The sequence below is a fragment of the Buteo buteo genome, chromosome 7, assembly GCF_964188355.1.
Source record: "Buteo buteo chromosome 7, bButBut1.hap1.1, whole genome shotgun sequence".
Lineage (NCBI taxonomy): Eukaryota > Metazoa > Chordata > Aves > Accipitriformes > Accipitridae > Buteo > Buteo buteo.
The window spans coordinates 15,097,138-15,110,232 of record NC_134177.1 but is presented as its reverse complement, the minus strand read 5'-3'; the positions used below and the strand labels follow the sequence as shown (position 1 = coordinate 15,110,232).

General features: G+C 57.9%; 1 protein-coding gene across 1 annotated transcript; it reads left to right on the top strand.

The window, feature by feature from the left end:
* The first annotated feature begins 1,842 nt into the window (after window positions 1-1,842).
* TMEM44 (transmembrane protein 44) lies at window positions 1,843-8,107 on the top strand. Its single transcript, XM_075033247.1, has 10 exons — window positions 1,843-1,976; window positions 2,057-2,180; window positions 2,444-2,537; window positions 2,830-2,996; window positions 3,357-3,491; window positions 3,774-3,944; window positions 4,087-4,212; window positions 4,721-4,825; window positions 5,120-5,278; window positions 7,961-8,107. Exons 1-10 carry the CDS (start codon window positions 1,843-1,845, stop codon window positions 8,105-8,107), a joined length of 1,362 nt encoding a protein of 453 aa, XP_074889348.1.
* The last annotated feature ends 4,988 nt before the right edge of the window (window positions 8,108-13,095 follow it).

Here is a 13,095-nt window from a genome sequence, read left to right as displayed (position 1 = left end):
TTTGTACTTTTTAGGCCTTAAGTGTGGATGGAGAGATGAAAGCAACTGCTGAGCAAAGCCACAGCAGATGTGGGGCGTGCAACCAAGCTGGTTTTGGCTTTGTGACCCTTGGTGTGCTTGTCCTGTACACAGTGCAAACTGGCTGTATGCAGAGCATTCTCTGACAGCAGAGCTGTTGCCTCAGCTCCTGCTTCCCCTGGAGTCCCTGCTCTCAAGTTCTTAATTACATCACTGGAGGGAAGATATTTCCCTGCCACCTGTAAAACTAAAGCATAATTATACTGAGTGAGTATGGTCAATGGTATTTTAAGTCAGTCTACCATAGCAGAAAGTAGATTCTCAGGAGAGACTGTTTAATCTGGTTCACTTGGAGAAGGTGATTTTTGCCTTTGTTTCCTAAAGAGGTTGTGCCCTAGCCAAATCGGTCTCTGATCAGACTTCACCACCCTCCTTGGAGGAATGGTTTCTGCTTTTGTCCCTTATAATACTTTAGGGACCTGATTGCTCAGAAATGCCCATTTCTTTTTGCCCTGTCTTGTGTGAAGCTATTACCTGTGAAATTGAATTAGGGGTATTGTTTATTGAAGTTTTAAAATATTTTTTCTATTCTATTTCTCTACTTTCAAAGCATTTTGAATTCTTGGATCTTGTTGCACGTACCTGAATTTTCTTCCTTTTGCGTTCTCAGCCCTTTCCTGCCAGCTGGATCTTCATGAGCCTCCTTGCTGGCCAGGCTGTGTCCTGGTGTAGACTCTTCCAAATCTAGCGACTAACAGAAATCCCCAGGGCCTGAGACTTGGGATGACTTTGCTTGTTGCTCACAGAAACATTTGGCTACAAGACCTGCTAAACCACTTCCACTGTTTGCATGAGTGAATGGAGGATAATATAAATACAACGGAGCAAATAATGTTTGCTCAGGTTTCTTAAATGCAAACTGCTCCTTGCTGTGCTAAAGGACTCTTGCCTCAATAGAAGAAGGACCATAAACCAGAGTTGTGGACCTAAGGGCTTGTTAATATTTTATGCTGAGCAGTGGGCAAACTAGGTAGTAGGTGAGGACCATGGTTAAATTAATGCTTTCCTGTGGTGGTTTGGTCTGTTGCTGAACTGCATCCGCCCTGCCCTACCCTTGCCGGCAAATGCCGGCTGGGCCGTGTTGACAGCTCAATCCAGCGCATACGAGCAGCTGGCAGGCGTGAGGCAATGTGGGGACTGCTCTGTTGTGGAGAGCCTGCACAAAGGGGACATTGTGCTTCGCCCTAGCCACCTGCTGAATGAACCTCTCTCTCGGCTGCTCCTGTTGCTTTCTGCAGAAGGCAAGTTTCCATTTGTGAGTGCTGTTTTCTTAAAGCGCCTTGTGCATGTAGAGGGAGTGTGTGGGCTGCAAGCGGCTCGTTTGTTCTTTGGGATCCACAGCACTTTCAGCAATCCAGCGGTCTGCTTCCCCTTTTAGGGGGCTTTGCTTCGTAATGCAAGCAGTTCATTTTCCTGGCTCATGTCGTTACCTGCTGCACTGATACCTGCAGCAGAAACACAGAGCCAGTTTGGGAATATGGTTTAAAGCTGAACTGCCCTTTTTATGATACCTTGTGCTTGCATCATGAACTACAATTCTCCCTGCAGGGCAGGAGCTGCCATTCTTCTCCAGGTCTCTTGTGCCCAGTTTAGGGAGCCCTAGTCCATCCAGGAGTCTTTTCCCGGCAGCGTGCGGTGCTTTCTACCCTGGGGAGCTGCTGGGTGCTGTACTGTGGACAGAGGGTGGTGCTGGGTGCCGCACCTGTGGGGCGGTGCTGGCAGCCTGTGGTGGCACTGCCTGCCCAGGGGCGCTCAGAGCCAGCCATGCCGGGGATGCTGGCCACGGGGCACAGTGACTCTGCCGCCTGGCCAGTGGCTTGCCTGGCTGGGGAGCCGAGCTGCGTGTCCTGGGGGCTCTGGATGCTGGCTGCGCTGTGCTGGATCGCCGCCCGCTCCCTGTAACTCCACGGGGCTGGGCTGGGCTGTGGGGCTGCTCTGCTCCGAAATCCCGCTGGAGCAGCCTGTCCCTCTGCCCTAGGCTGTCCTGCGAGTGCCCGGGGCAGGGCCATCGGCAGCCGTCCGTCCTCTGCCTCCTGTACAGCTTCCTGGGCCACGTCTGCAACACGGTTGGGGCGCTGCTCGCCAGCCAGCTCGGCATCCAGGTGGGCAAGGCTCTGTGTGGCAGGGTAGGGACCCCCCCTGCACCCTGCCCACCCTCTGCTGCAGCCGTGGGACTCTCGCCTGCCTGGCAGAGGTGCTACTCTGCTGCCCTGGGGTGCTGGGCCTGGAGGGGGGAGGATTTTGGCAGCCTGGCTCAAGGTGGCATGGCAAACGCAGCCATTGTGGGGGGCTGTGAGCTGCTGCCTGAGGTTTTGCATTTTGGGGAGGTTCAGCCTCCCTGTGCCGTCGTCGTGTCTCTCCCCAGATCCTCACAAGCGCCTACATGGCCACGGCTGACGTCGTCCGCTTCCTGCTCACCCTCTTTCCCCTGTGCCCGCCTGAGTCCCATAAGACAGCAGGTTTGTGCAGGTATACCCCTCCTTGCCATCGGTGCAGGTTGGCGGCAACCTGCTCCGAGCCGAGGGTTTTGGGGAGTGCCGTGTGCCCCCGTCTGGGCAGCCCGGCACAGGTACCTTGGGGACAGCAGCACCCACCTGGGGTGGTGGCATGGCACCCTGGGCAAGCAGGGGGTGGCTGGGTGGCCCCCAGGACAGGTAAGGAGTGGGGGACCCAGTGCAGCCCACGAGGGCAGGAGGGGGAAAACCTGTCTCCAAGGATGATGCCCTGAAAGCGAGCCCGTGTCCCATGCAGGTCTGCCCCGCCGGAGGAGGAGGTGGCGGCGGCTGCAGGGTGGTCTGCTCGCCCTCACCCTGCCCCTGTCTGTGGGTGCTGGCAGGTCGCTGCTGGTGCCAGGCCCCCGGCCCTCCGGGGGGCAGCTGAAGGGAGCCCGGCGGAGGCTGCTCGGGGCAGTGTTCGAGGTGAGCTGCCCCCTCCTCGTCCCCCCCAGGGCCGGGTGGGCACAGGCAGCTGCCAGGCTCTGAGCGCTGGCGGGTTCAGTTGCATTTTCCCTTTTAGCAGCCTTGGGGCTGCCCAAGCTGGCGTCTCTGCGTCCCAGGGCTTCGTGTCCCTGACGTGCCCAAGGCTGGTCCAGGGGTGCTCTTTGGTCCCCCAGGACCCACCCCAGCTGGGAGAGGCAGCCCCTGCACACCACGGCAGGAGGGGGGGTGAAGTCCCTGGGGTCATCGGGGGGTGCCTGGAGCGGCTGGTGGGGGCAGTGAGGACAGGGCTTCTGCTGGGACGTGTGTGCTGGGCTCTCTCCAGACCCCTTCTCTGGGCAGGCTGTGAAGGGGTTCCCCTGCTTCTCCTGTTTCTTCTCCCTCCCTCAGGACAACAGGGAAGCGCTGGGCTTTGTCCTGGGGCTGCTCTCTGCCTTTGTTGCCCTCACGGCCAGGATCCCCGCGCTCTCCAGAGCAGTAAGTGTCTGCTGGGCATGGCTGCCCTTATGTCCCCCAGTCCCAGGCAGGGTTCCCCAGCCATGACAGTAACTCCTGCATCCCGTTGCAAAGCTTTGGGAGGATGCAGGCTGCCCATGCCCCCTGCACAGCCCCTGCCGACTGTTCAGTCCTTGGGGAAGCCGCAGGGTTTGGCATAGCAGCCCCCTTCCCAGGGGGTTGCAGGGTCCCCGTGCCTGCTGCGGCAGTGTCCCCAGCGGGGGACGGGGTCCGTGGCTCCAAAGCAGTCTCTGGGTGGCTCAGTGCAGGGGGAAGCCACGCCAGTGGAGGCGGCTGTGGGCCACCCTCTGCTCGGCCGCAGCCAGCGTCCTCTACGCAGCAGCGATTGTCACCTACAGCCAGCAGCCTGCGCACGTCCTGAGGGCCCTGCCCTGGCTCCTGATTGCCCTGGGCTCGGCTGCACTGGATGTGGTCGTATCCTTTTCCAGCTCCTCTCCCAGGGCTCTCAGCTGGCACATGGAAGAGGATGGGGCACGGCACCTCTCCTGACCTCGGTGCCTGGGTGGGGAGAGCGGGCTCTGCTGTCGCTCCAGAAATACCCTTAATGGGGGCTCAGCTCCTCTTCCTCACCTGCATGGCCAAGAGCCAGGTGGGCCAGCGGCTTGTACCAGAGGTCCCTGATGCTTGGGCCCCCCTGGCTGGAGATGGAGAGGAAGGTGACAGAAGAGCAGTGGAAGAAGAGGTTTTCTTTCTCTCTTTGGTTGAAGAGTGGAAAGGAGAGCTGCCCTGCTCAGCAGTGTTACTGCTCTGCCACCCCAGGGGAGGGTGGAGGGATGCTGGGGGCCGGGGCCACACAGAGGAGGGGACAGAGACCACACAGAGGAGGGTCAGCATGCTTCAGGGCATGGCTGGCACTGGGAACATCACCCTCGCCACAGGACCACACGCGTTTTCCTGCTATGCTGACCTGGGAGCAGCTTGGCACTGGTGTGCAGCCCCTGGATGCTCCCTGAGCCCCATTGCTGCAAGGGGGGGAGGCTGGTGGGGGTCCCTTGCCCCTCCCCGTACCCTGTGGAAGGTGGGGAGGGCCTGGCTGCAGGATCCAGATGTGTCAGCTCAACACTGTCCTGCACCCACCCGGGTCTCCTGTTTGTGGTGTGGCTGGAGTGACGCTACTGTTGGATGGGGATGCGTGCTGTGCAGGCGCAGCTCTCCTAGTCGTGGCTGACGTGGCTCACTCTCCTTTGCAGGCTACGAACTGGGCCCCACTTAATATGTTTCCAAAACCCAGGTCTGCGCCCAGAATGGTGACAACCAGCCACTGCTTAGACCTGATGATCAGGCTGGTGCAGCAGGTGAGAGGCTGCCAGTGCACCCCCCTGGGTTGGCGCAGGATCTGAGGAGGTCGGGGATGCTCTCACCCCTCTGGCGGAGAATGGGCTCTCTGTGGATGACTGTAGGGTGTATGCCCAGATTTGGGGGTGGTGGGGAGTGGATGCATCTGCCTTGCTGTCCTGCAAGCAGCTTGCAGATGCTGTTGCAATGTGAGCCCCGAGGTGCTGTGCATGTACCGGGGCTGCTGGGTTTCGGTGCTTTCCCCAGTGATGTCTCCCTTTGATGTCCTCCTCTTGCTTTCTGTCACCTCTCAGACTGGTCACAGTGTGGCGAGGCTGCCCAGGGATGCACAGATGGGTGCAGCAGGCCCCGTGCCACCGCAGCCCCCTGCTTGCCCCCCGCTCCCAGCCCTGCGCACGGGGCTCTCGTCACCCAGCTCTTCTGATGCTGCCTCCGTCAACTCGGAGCTCGAGGTCAGTGCCTGCTCCTGGCTCTTTAGATGCTGTTTCTTCTCTCTTGGGGCTTTGCCCTACTGCAGCGTGTACGTTAAGGTGTCCACCCTATATGGTGACAGCCCTGGTGCTGGGAACAGGTCTAGAGCCCTGTTTGGACAGGTCCATCCCAAAGCAATGCCCAGGATGCTGCTGAGGCGCACAGGCTGCTCTGTAGAGCAGAGCTCAGAAAAGGAGTGTGGAGACTAGCTTGTTCTGTCAAGGCACGGGTGAACCTCCACAGCACCTCTGCATCCACTCGCACAAGCGTGCCAGCCCTGCTCGCAGCCTTGCCTGCCCGCCTGGGGAATGCCCATCCACGGCTGCTCCTGAAAAGGCTGGAACCAGGGTGAGCTCCTGGCTGTCCCACTCTCAAAGAGCACTAGTGTTTTTCCTCCGAGCTGTAGCTGATGTGATCTTGAAGAGAAGCTACTGTGAAATGAGGGGATTTCACAGGGCCCCTCTGGGTGGTGTTACATTGGCCCTTCTCTGCCTCCTAGTTAGTGGAGTTTTATTATCAGGAGAGGAGCAAGACTTGTACCTTTAGAGCTTCCCTGCTACCTCCTGGTAGTCTTGCTTAGTTTATCCTAAGGGCTTTTTCCACTCAGGCTGCTGCTGTTGGCTGCAAGAGTTTCAGTTCAGGTCGCCCTGGTGCAACACTGGCCCCAGTTCTGCCCTGGAGGTCCAGAAGGCTGGGGCTGTTCTTCACACACAGGACTCACCATTGCACGTCAGAGCTGCTGCCTAGGCCACCCGTCTACTAGAAAACGAGCTTTGCAGAGCCTGTTTTGGGGGAGAGCAATATTTTTTACTCTATCCCTGAAAATGGAGGCGTCACGGGTGAGCAAGTGAGGGATGCCAGAATGCGCTCACCAGCTGCAAATCCCTGAGCCGCTCTGCTGTGGGGTGCTGTGGCTCTTCTAACGCTGCAGTCCATGGCAGGTGATGTCCGACCCTCGCTCCCCTCAGCTTGGCAGAGCCAGCTTTACACCAAAGAGTCCTTTTCCCGTCGTCCCCCTGCAGACCCCGCCGTGTGGCCGTCGGGGTCAGGTGTCTCTGATCTTTTCCTGACGTCTCAGCTCCAGGATCGGTGGGATGCTGACTTTTGCACCAGGGAGTCCCGCAGCAAGGGGCTGCCATGTGTGCATCTCGCCAGCTTTCTGCAGTCGCTGCCTGTTCCAAAAAATACTTCGTTGCTTCTCTGGAGGAGGCTGAAATCCTTCCCTCCTGCCGTTAGGGGCCGGCCTTTCCAAGGCAGAGGGAGAGCAGCCCTGGCCGCACAGGCGGGTGTCCCCAGCCCAGCAGCGTTGGGTCCTGTTCCAGTTGGGGATCCCAGCAGAGGGGCAGGTCCCCAGGGACTCCCCCCTCACGCACCCCTGCAGAGTGGGACACGAACTAGCTATCCCAGAAGCCTGCCCAAGGAGGTGGTCAAGAGGATCACGGTGGCAAAAGCGGCTCTTGCCCTGGCAAGTGAGGAGCTGTGTCCAGGGCCTCTCGGGCTGTTTCTGTGAAGTTAAGCAGCTCTTTCCTGGTTGTCCTGAAACACCGTTGCTTAAAGTAAGACCCAGCTTTTTTTTCTTCTTCCCCATCTGCTCACAGCTCTTTCGCTGCTCCTGTGAGCTCTACGCCATTGCCTGGCCTCAGCAGGTTCTTCTACCCGACATTGTACTCTATCACCCCCACTGTGTGGTGGCTCTACTCCAGCTTTTTTCCTGAGTTGTTTTCCTTTTCTTTTTATTTTAATTTCCTTTTGCAGCAAAAATACTGGGGAAAAATATCACTGGGCTGCTGGGAGAGAGGCAGGGAGCAGCTCCCCAGGGTACCTCAGAGTATGATCTCTCAGGGCTAAATGCCTGAGGTGCCCAAGACATCTTGGGACATGAGAGGTCATGGTGAGGACAAGAGGAAAAGAAACTGCTCCTGAGTCAGAGGAACTCTGCCCCAGTGTTTTTTCTTGCTGCGGCTGTGGGAAAAGGGTCTGTCCTGTGGGTGGTGTCAGGGCTGGAGGGCTGTGCTTGCTAGGTGGAGCAGACTTGGGTTTGTTCTCCTGGAAATGTCCCCCTCTGATCCCCAGACCCTCGTCATTTGGGAGTCATAGCAACTGAGGCAAAGAAACAGAAACATCGTTGTGTCCCTGACAGAAAGTTCCCACAGTCCAGCCAGGCTTTTGCTGCCTGCACAGAGCAAAGGGAAGCTGGAAGCCCCTGCGGATCCCCTTTGTGTTGGCCGGTGTCGGTAAACCAGCCTGAGCTTCAGCTGGGGCTTCAGAGTTCTTAGCAAGAGTTGTCTCTGCTTGGTGGCTCTCAGAACTGCTGGGCTCATGGCAGCATGGGGGGATGCTCAGGAACTGTTGCTGGGGGGGGGTCCCAGGGAAAAGGGATTCTCCCTCTCTTGACACATGCCATGTCTCACTCGGCCACCACCTGATGTGCTTGTGAGCCCTCTCCTCAGAGCGCCTGGGTGGGAAATGCATGAGAAAAATGGAAACCAGTGTTGTTCTGCTTTGAGCTTTGCTTGTGTTGTTGTGAAGAAAGGGAGAAGCAAATGCTTTCTAGTTTCAAATATAGCCAGTTCCCCTTTCTGGAAGGAGGCGGTGGAGGCCCAGTGCTGCCCAGGGCTCCCTCGCACCCGGCTGTGCCACTGCCTGCTCCTTGCTTTTCACAGTGGGACTTTGAAGATGCGACAGTGCGGTGGAGCCAGCCCAGCCCTGCTGCTCAGCCTTGCTCTGTGCTGTGCCCGGGCACCTTTGGACAACATGCAGCCCCTCCGAGACGCCCCGAGCACCCGTCCCCCTGGCTGAGCAAGCAGTAAACGGCAGAAGGTGCTTCCTCAGGGCTCCCCTGGGAAAGGTGATAAGCTCTGGGCTGCCATCACAGGCTGCCATGCCATACTGTGCCTGGAGCACTGCCTCAGTGGAACGGTGACAGCTTCCAGCACCTCCTTTCACCCTTGTCCTGCTGCAAAGGGGTGTGGGGGTCCCCCTTCTCCGACTCTGTTGGCTCTCTCTCTCTCTCTGTTGGCTGCACTTCTTGGAATTGGGGCTGAGGAAGGGGTACAGCATCGTGGCTGGGTTTAAGCCCAGCAGTCTCCACTTTTGGTTGGGCTGGTGTTTTCCTCAGCATTGGGGGTTACAAGCCCTGGCCAGTCATGCTCTGCAGACTCTGGAGTTGAAGCCTGTTGATCTGCCCAGCACGGTAGGAGACAGGGACAGTCCCCACTGGTGGCTGCCACGCTTCCCAGTCATCCCTGACTGCTGAACACTAGCACCGCGAGCCAGGGACGAGCGAGACAGAAACCCACCTGGAAGGTTATACATGTCTTAAGTGCTGTACGTGGGGGACTGACCCATTGCTCGTGGTCTGCCTTGCAGGTGCTGGCTGCTGTAAAGGAGACTGCTGCTGATTCCTGCGATGGGGAGGTGAATTTCTTGCCCTGGGATGATTTTGTGCCTCAAAATGTGTGTGGTGCAGACCAGAGGAAGCTGCAGAAATGTAGGAGACAGTGCAAAGGTCAGGAGGGAGCAGCCAGTTTGCATTCACAGGGCTGAGCGTGTTCAAGCGCCTTGGGCCACGTGGGCACTGGTGAGGCTGCAGCTGCAGCGCGGGGATCCCCAGGACCCTGCAGCCTACGCTGATGGATTTATTGCACATGAAGTACTGCTTTGTCTCAAACCTCCTCTATCTTTCAAACCCACGTGTTATACCCTGCTGCCCAGCCCTGGGATGCTGGGTGGGGAAGCCCTGGGTGGCCTGGACACTCAGCTGGAGCAAGAAGATCCAGGATGGGGGCTTGGGGACCTGCTTGGCTGCTCTCCTGCTCATCTCTGGTACAGAGGACAGGGAAAGAGAAGAGCTTTCTGCACAGGAGAGCAGTGGAGAGAAACACTGGGGCTGGTTTGTTCCCTGCAGCTGGAGCTTAGCTCTTTGCCTCAGGGTGGGTGGTGGTGGCTCCTACAAGGAGCACATCAGGGAAAGAGCCTTTGCTATAGCCCTGGGCTGATGATGTCTCCCACGGTCTTTTCTGAGGTGCTGGTGGCTTGTAGCTGTCCCTCCTTCCCAAGGGCATGCATCCTCCCCTGGCTTCTGGATTCTGCTCTGGCTAAATAAACTGGAAGGAAGAAAGAAACAGGAGACCGTAGTGTTTCAACACCATGGTGAAATTCTCATCAAGCCATGCTGCCTGGCACTGCCATATCTCCAGGTGAATGGCTGAGCTGGCGTTTGCCTCAGGCAGTGGAAAATGCACAGCTCCTTAACAGGGTGAGGCTTAGCAGGCTGAGGATGGGGCGCTGGGGTGGCCAGACCCTGCCTGGTTTGCCTGCAGCAGCAAAAGGAGCCTTTGCAGAGCTCCTGCTGATAAGAAGTGCCTGCATTCAAGTTTCCAAAGGCCCCAGTGAACTGCTGAGTGGCAAGGCTCAGAAATCCAGACGCCAGACAATGGAAAGGCTGGAAACATAAAGGAAAGGAAATTCTTCTGCTGTATTGCCTTTCCTATGGCGATAAGATAACCCAAAGTGAAACAAAAGTCTCCGCTGCAGACGGTGGGGTGGGCACCTCAGCTGCTTTCTAAAGCACAGGATGATGTCTGCATGAGCTGGGATCTCCGGAGCCGGCGGGGCGCAGCCGCTGTGCGTGGCTGTTGCATGGGCGCGCAGCGGGCAGCAGTGTTTGTGGTGCTTTGCAATGAGTCTTGAAGCAACAGGTAACCTGGCCCGCTCCTGCTCCATGCCATGGGACCATCCGTGTCCTTCGTTTACACACTGACTAGAGAAATCTTATTTTAAATACTCTGGAAGAGCTGAGAAAAGCGAGGCCCCAAGATTTGCCAGTGATACATAATTATTGGGTGTATGAACATCCCAAAGCTGGTGGCAGAACGTGTTGAAAGGGTCTAGCGCTGCTGAGTGGCTGGGGGACAGAGTGACAGGTGATATTACATGTCAGAGTGGTGGGGACAGGGACAGAGAGCGTGTCCACGCCGGCAGGGCTGGGAGCAGGATTAGCTGCTGCCGTAGAGGAGGCTGGTTGTGGGAGCGCAGTGCTGTGTGGGAGCTGCTAGGGCAAGGGCTGCAGGGAAATCTGCGCTATGCTGGTGTGTGTATAGTGCTGGGCATCCCCCCCTCCAGAGCGCTTGGAGCTACGTAGGCCACAAGAAGAGGAGCAAGGGGCACGGATGGGATCTGAGTAAGGATGGAGATGAGCCTCTGAAAAGGTGTCCTGTCCCGAAGAGGGGATGTGATGGGGTGGGTACCATTGGGGTAGCAGAGGAAAGGAAAGGACAAGTGCCTCTGCTGTGTCTCAGAGCACGGGGACAGGGAGGTCTGAAATGAAGCCAGCCCCAGATGAGTTCAGATTACAGCCTGCAGGCTCAGAGCAGGCCCAAATTAACTGCGGAAATCATTGTGGGCTATTTTGGGCAGTGAGACTGGGATGAATGATGAGCATAGATCAGGGAGGCAGGCCAGGGCTGCCCCTCCAGCTCAGGAAGCCCCTGGGCTGTGGCCACTGGGAGCAGCAGGGCAGGCTGCAGGAGGTCACCCTGCACTGCCCTGCTCTGCTTTGGCCCCAGAAGCGAGTCTCTGGTCTGCCCCAAGGGCTGCTTTTGTGTCCCATCATTAACAGTTGAACTTCAGACAACAGCGGGATGGGTGCTGTGCCTGGTGGGGGTTCCCAGGATGGGAGCTGCAAAGGGGCACGATGGCATTTGCTCAGGCTGTGGGAAGGGTTGTTGCAGGCTGCAGGGACTTAGGTGAAAGGAGAAGCTGTGTGGGAGGGTGCTGGGGCTGGGGCACATCACACATTACCGTGGTTTGCACCTCTGCAGGGGCTACACTTGCTCTCTGCCCCGGGGTGCAGCAAGGGGAGATCAGTGTTCTCAGCCCTTTCAGATTTTGTATTCAGTCCACCTGTTTTTTTTCCCCTTTGGTTTTACACTGATGGCCCAGCTCTGGCAAGTGGAGGACTGAGCTGTAGGCATAGGGAGATGTGCAGGAATCAGGACAGCAGCAGCTCTGGTCAGATGGTGGTGATGCTTGCAGCATCTGGCAGTCTGTCTCTTCATCCTACCTTGGGGAGCAGGACCCGACAGCAGACCAAAGAAGGGCACAAAGCACCATAAGACCGGGCAGGCGTTGCACACCTGTGCAGCCCCATTTGCTGTAACCTCTCTGCCCACTCCCTGTAGTCCTTGTTGGCTGCTTCTGCTGGGATATTTGGGGAGCTACCACTGGCACCAGCACCTCTGAAGGAGATCACCTCGCCAGCAACCATAGTCATACTTAGGGAGATGAAGAGCTCTTCCCAACACAGAGCACACTGGTGCATTCCCAGCACTGCTGCCAGGCCAGACCTGCTGCAGCCACGTGTTGCACAAGCAGTCGCACAATGAGGTTGGCTGCATGCACCTGGCATGGCCCCTATGCTGTTACCTCTCCCAGGCAAGTGGCTGAGCATGCCAGCCAGGCGTCCCCCGTGGGACATCATTGCAGGCTTGTGCTGGCTGTCCCCATGGCTGTCACAGTTGCCTTTGGGGTCTTTCCTGCCTTGTGGCTTGCAGCAGAGGTGAGCTGAGCACCCGCTGCTCCCTGCTCTGCCAGGGGACGTGGTTTGTGGGGTGTCTGGACCCACTCAAGAGGTTCTCTTGGCCCTCCCAGCCCTGCTGGGGAGGGTCCCTAGGCAGCCTTGCAGCAGCAGGGAGTGGAGAGATGGCAGGAGTGACCTGCTCTCCTCCCTGCAGGGATGCTCTGCAGGCAGAGGTGGGCTTGTGGGCTGCTCTTGGGCTTCCCGGTGAGATGACATAAGCTCTTCAGGCGATGAACTTCTTTGCCCTGGGGCTGGGAACAACGTGTCTCCTGCTGCAACTGGTGTTTCAGGCACTGAGCTGTCCCTGTGGTCAGGCTGAGAGTCCCTGAGATGGTCAGGACGGCCACTGGCTGCACTGGGTCCTTCGTGCCATGGCAGTGTGAAGCTGACTGACTGCTTTTGAAGTGCCCCGCACCACTCTTGCGCTGCTGTTGGACAGGATCTGAGCAGCCATTGTGCAAAGCAAAACAAACCCTTCCTATCGTGTCAGAGGCTCGGAGGGTGGCTCTGCTTCCAGCTGCGGGGCTGAAGAGGGAGCGCAGCCCTGCCAGAGCCCGCTGATAACCATCTCCCCTTGCAAAAGAGTTCAAGTCCCTGCTCCCGGCGGGTGATGTCACCTTATCAGCACTTGAAGGCTCCCGACAAAGGGATCAACCTAACTTCAACCGCATTCCCACCTGCAGACACAATGTACAGGGCGCAGCCAAAGTGAGCGGGGCCAGGGCCCCCCATGCTCTCTCGCCTTCGGGAGGTCGCAGCTGCCCAGACCCCGCACGGTGCAGCGTTGGGGCCGGGAACAATAGTGGCGGTGGTGTTGCTGCGGCCAGGGTGGGCGATTACCGAAAATCATGTGCTTACCCTGGCCGCAACAGAGGCAATATGTCAAAGTCCCATTCTCCTTTCCCTGATAAGATAGGGCTCATGGAGTACAATAATGCTTTCCTGAGATACAATTGTGGCTCTTCTACCCGGCACACACGCAGGGGAGGCTAATTTTGGCCTTGCTGGGCTGGCAGTGGGTGAGAGGAGGCCTCTGTCTGTGCCAGGGCTGCAGTCCAAGGGGCAAAGCAGCTCTCTGAGCCCCGAGGACTGGGACAGCCCAGAGGACAGCAAGGTCACGCTGGCTCCTGCGGGCCAGCACGCTCCCTGCTCCTTGCTGGCACTCCTGGAAGGTGCTATGCCTGCAGAAGAAGCTGTTGTCGCCGGCTTCGTGATACG

What these genes read in the sequence shown, in the direction of transcription:
- TMEM44 (XM_075033247.1), top strand. Translation starts at nt 1,843, where the DNA reads ATGCCGGGGATGCTGGCCACGGGGCACAGTGACTCTGCCGCCTGGCCA. An exon ending in TGGATCGCCGCCCGCTCCCT is followed by an intron (nt 1,977 to 2,056) that starts GTAACTCCACGG and finishes CCTCTGCCCTAG; the next exon opens with GCTGTCCTGCGAGTGCCCGG. An exon ending in TCCCCGCGCTCTCCAGAGCA is followed by an intron (nt 3,492 to 3,773) that starts GTAAGTGTCTGC and finishes TGGGTGGCTCAG; the next exon opens with TGCAGGGGGAAGCCACGCCA.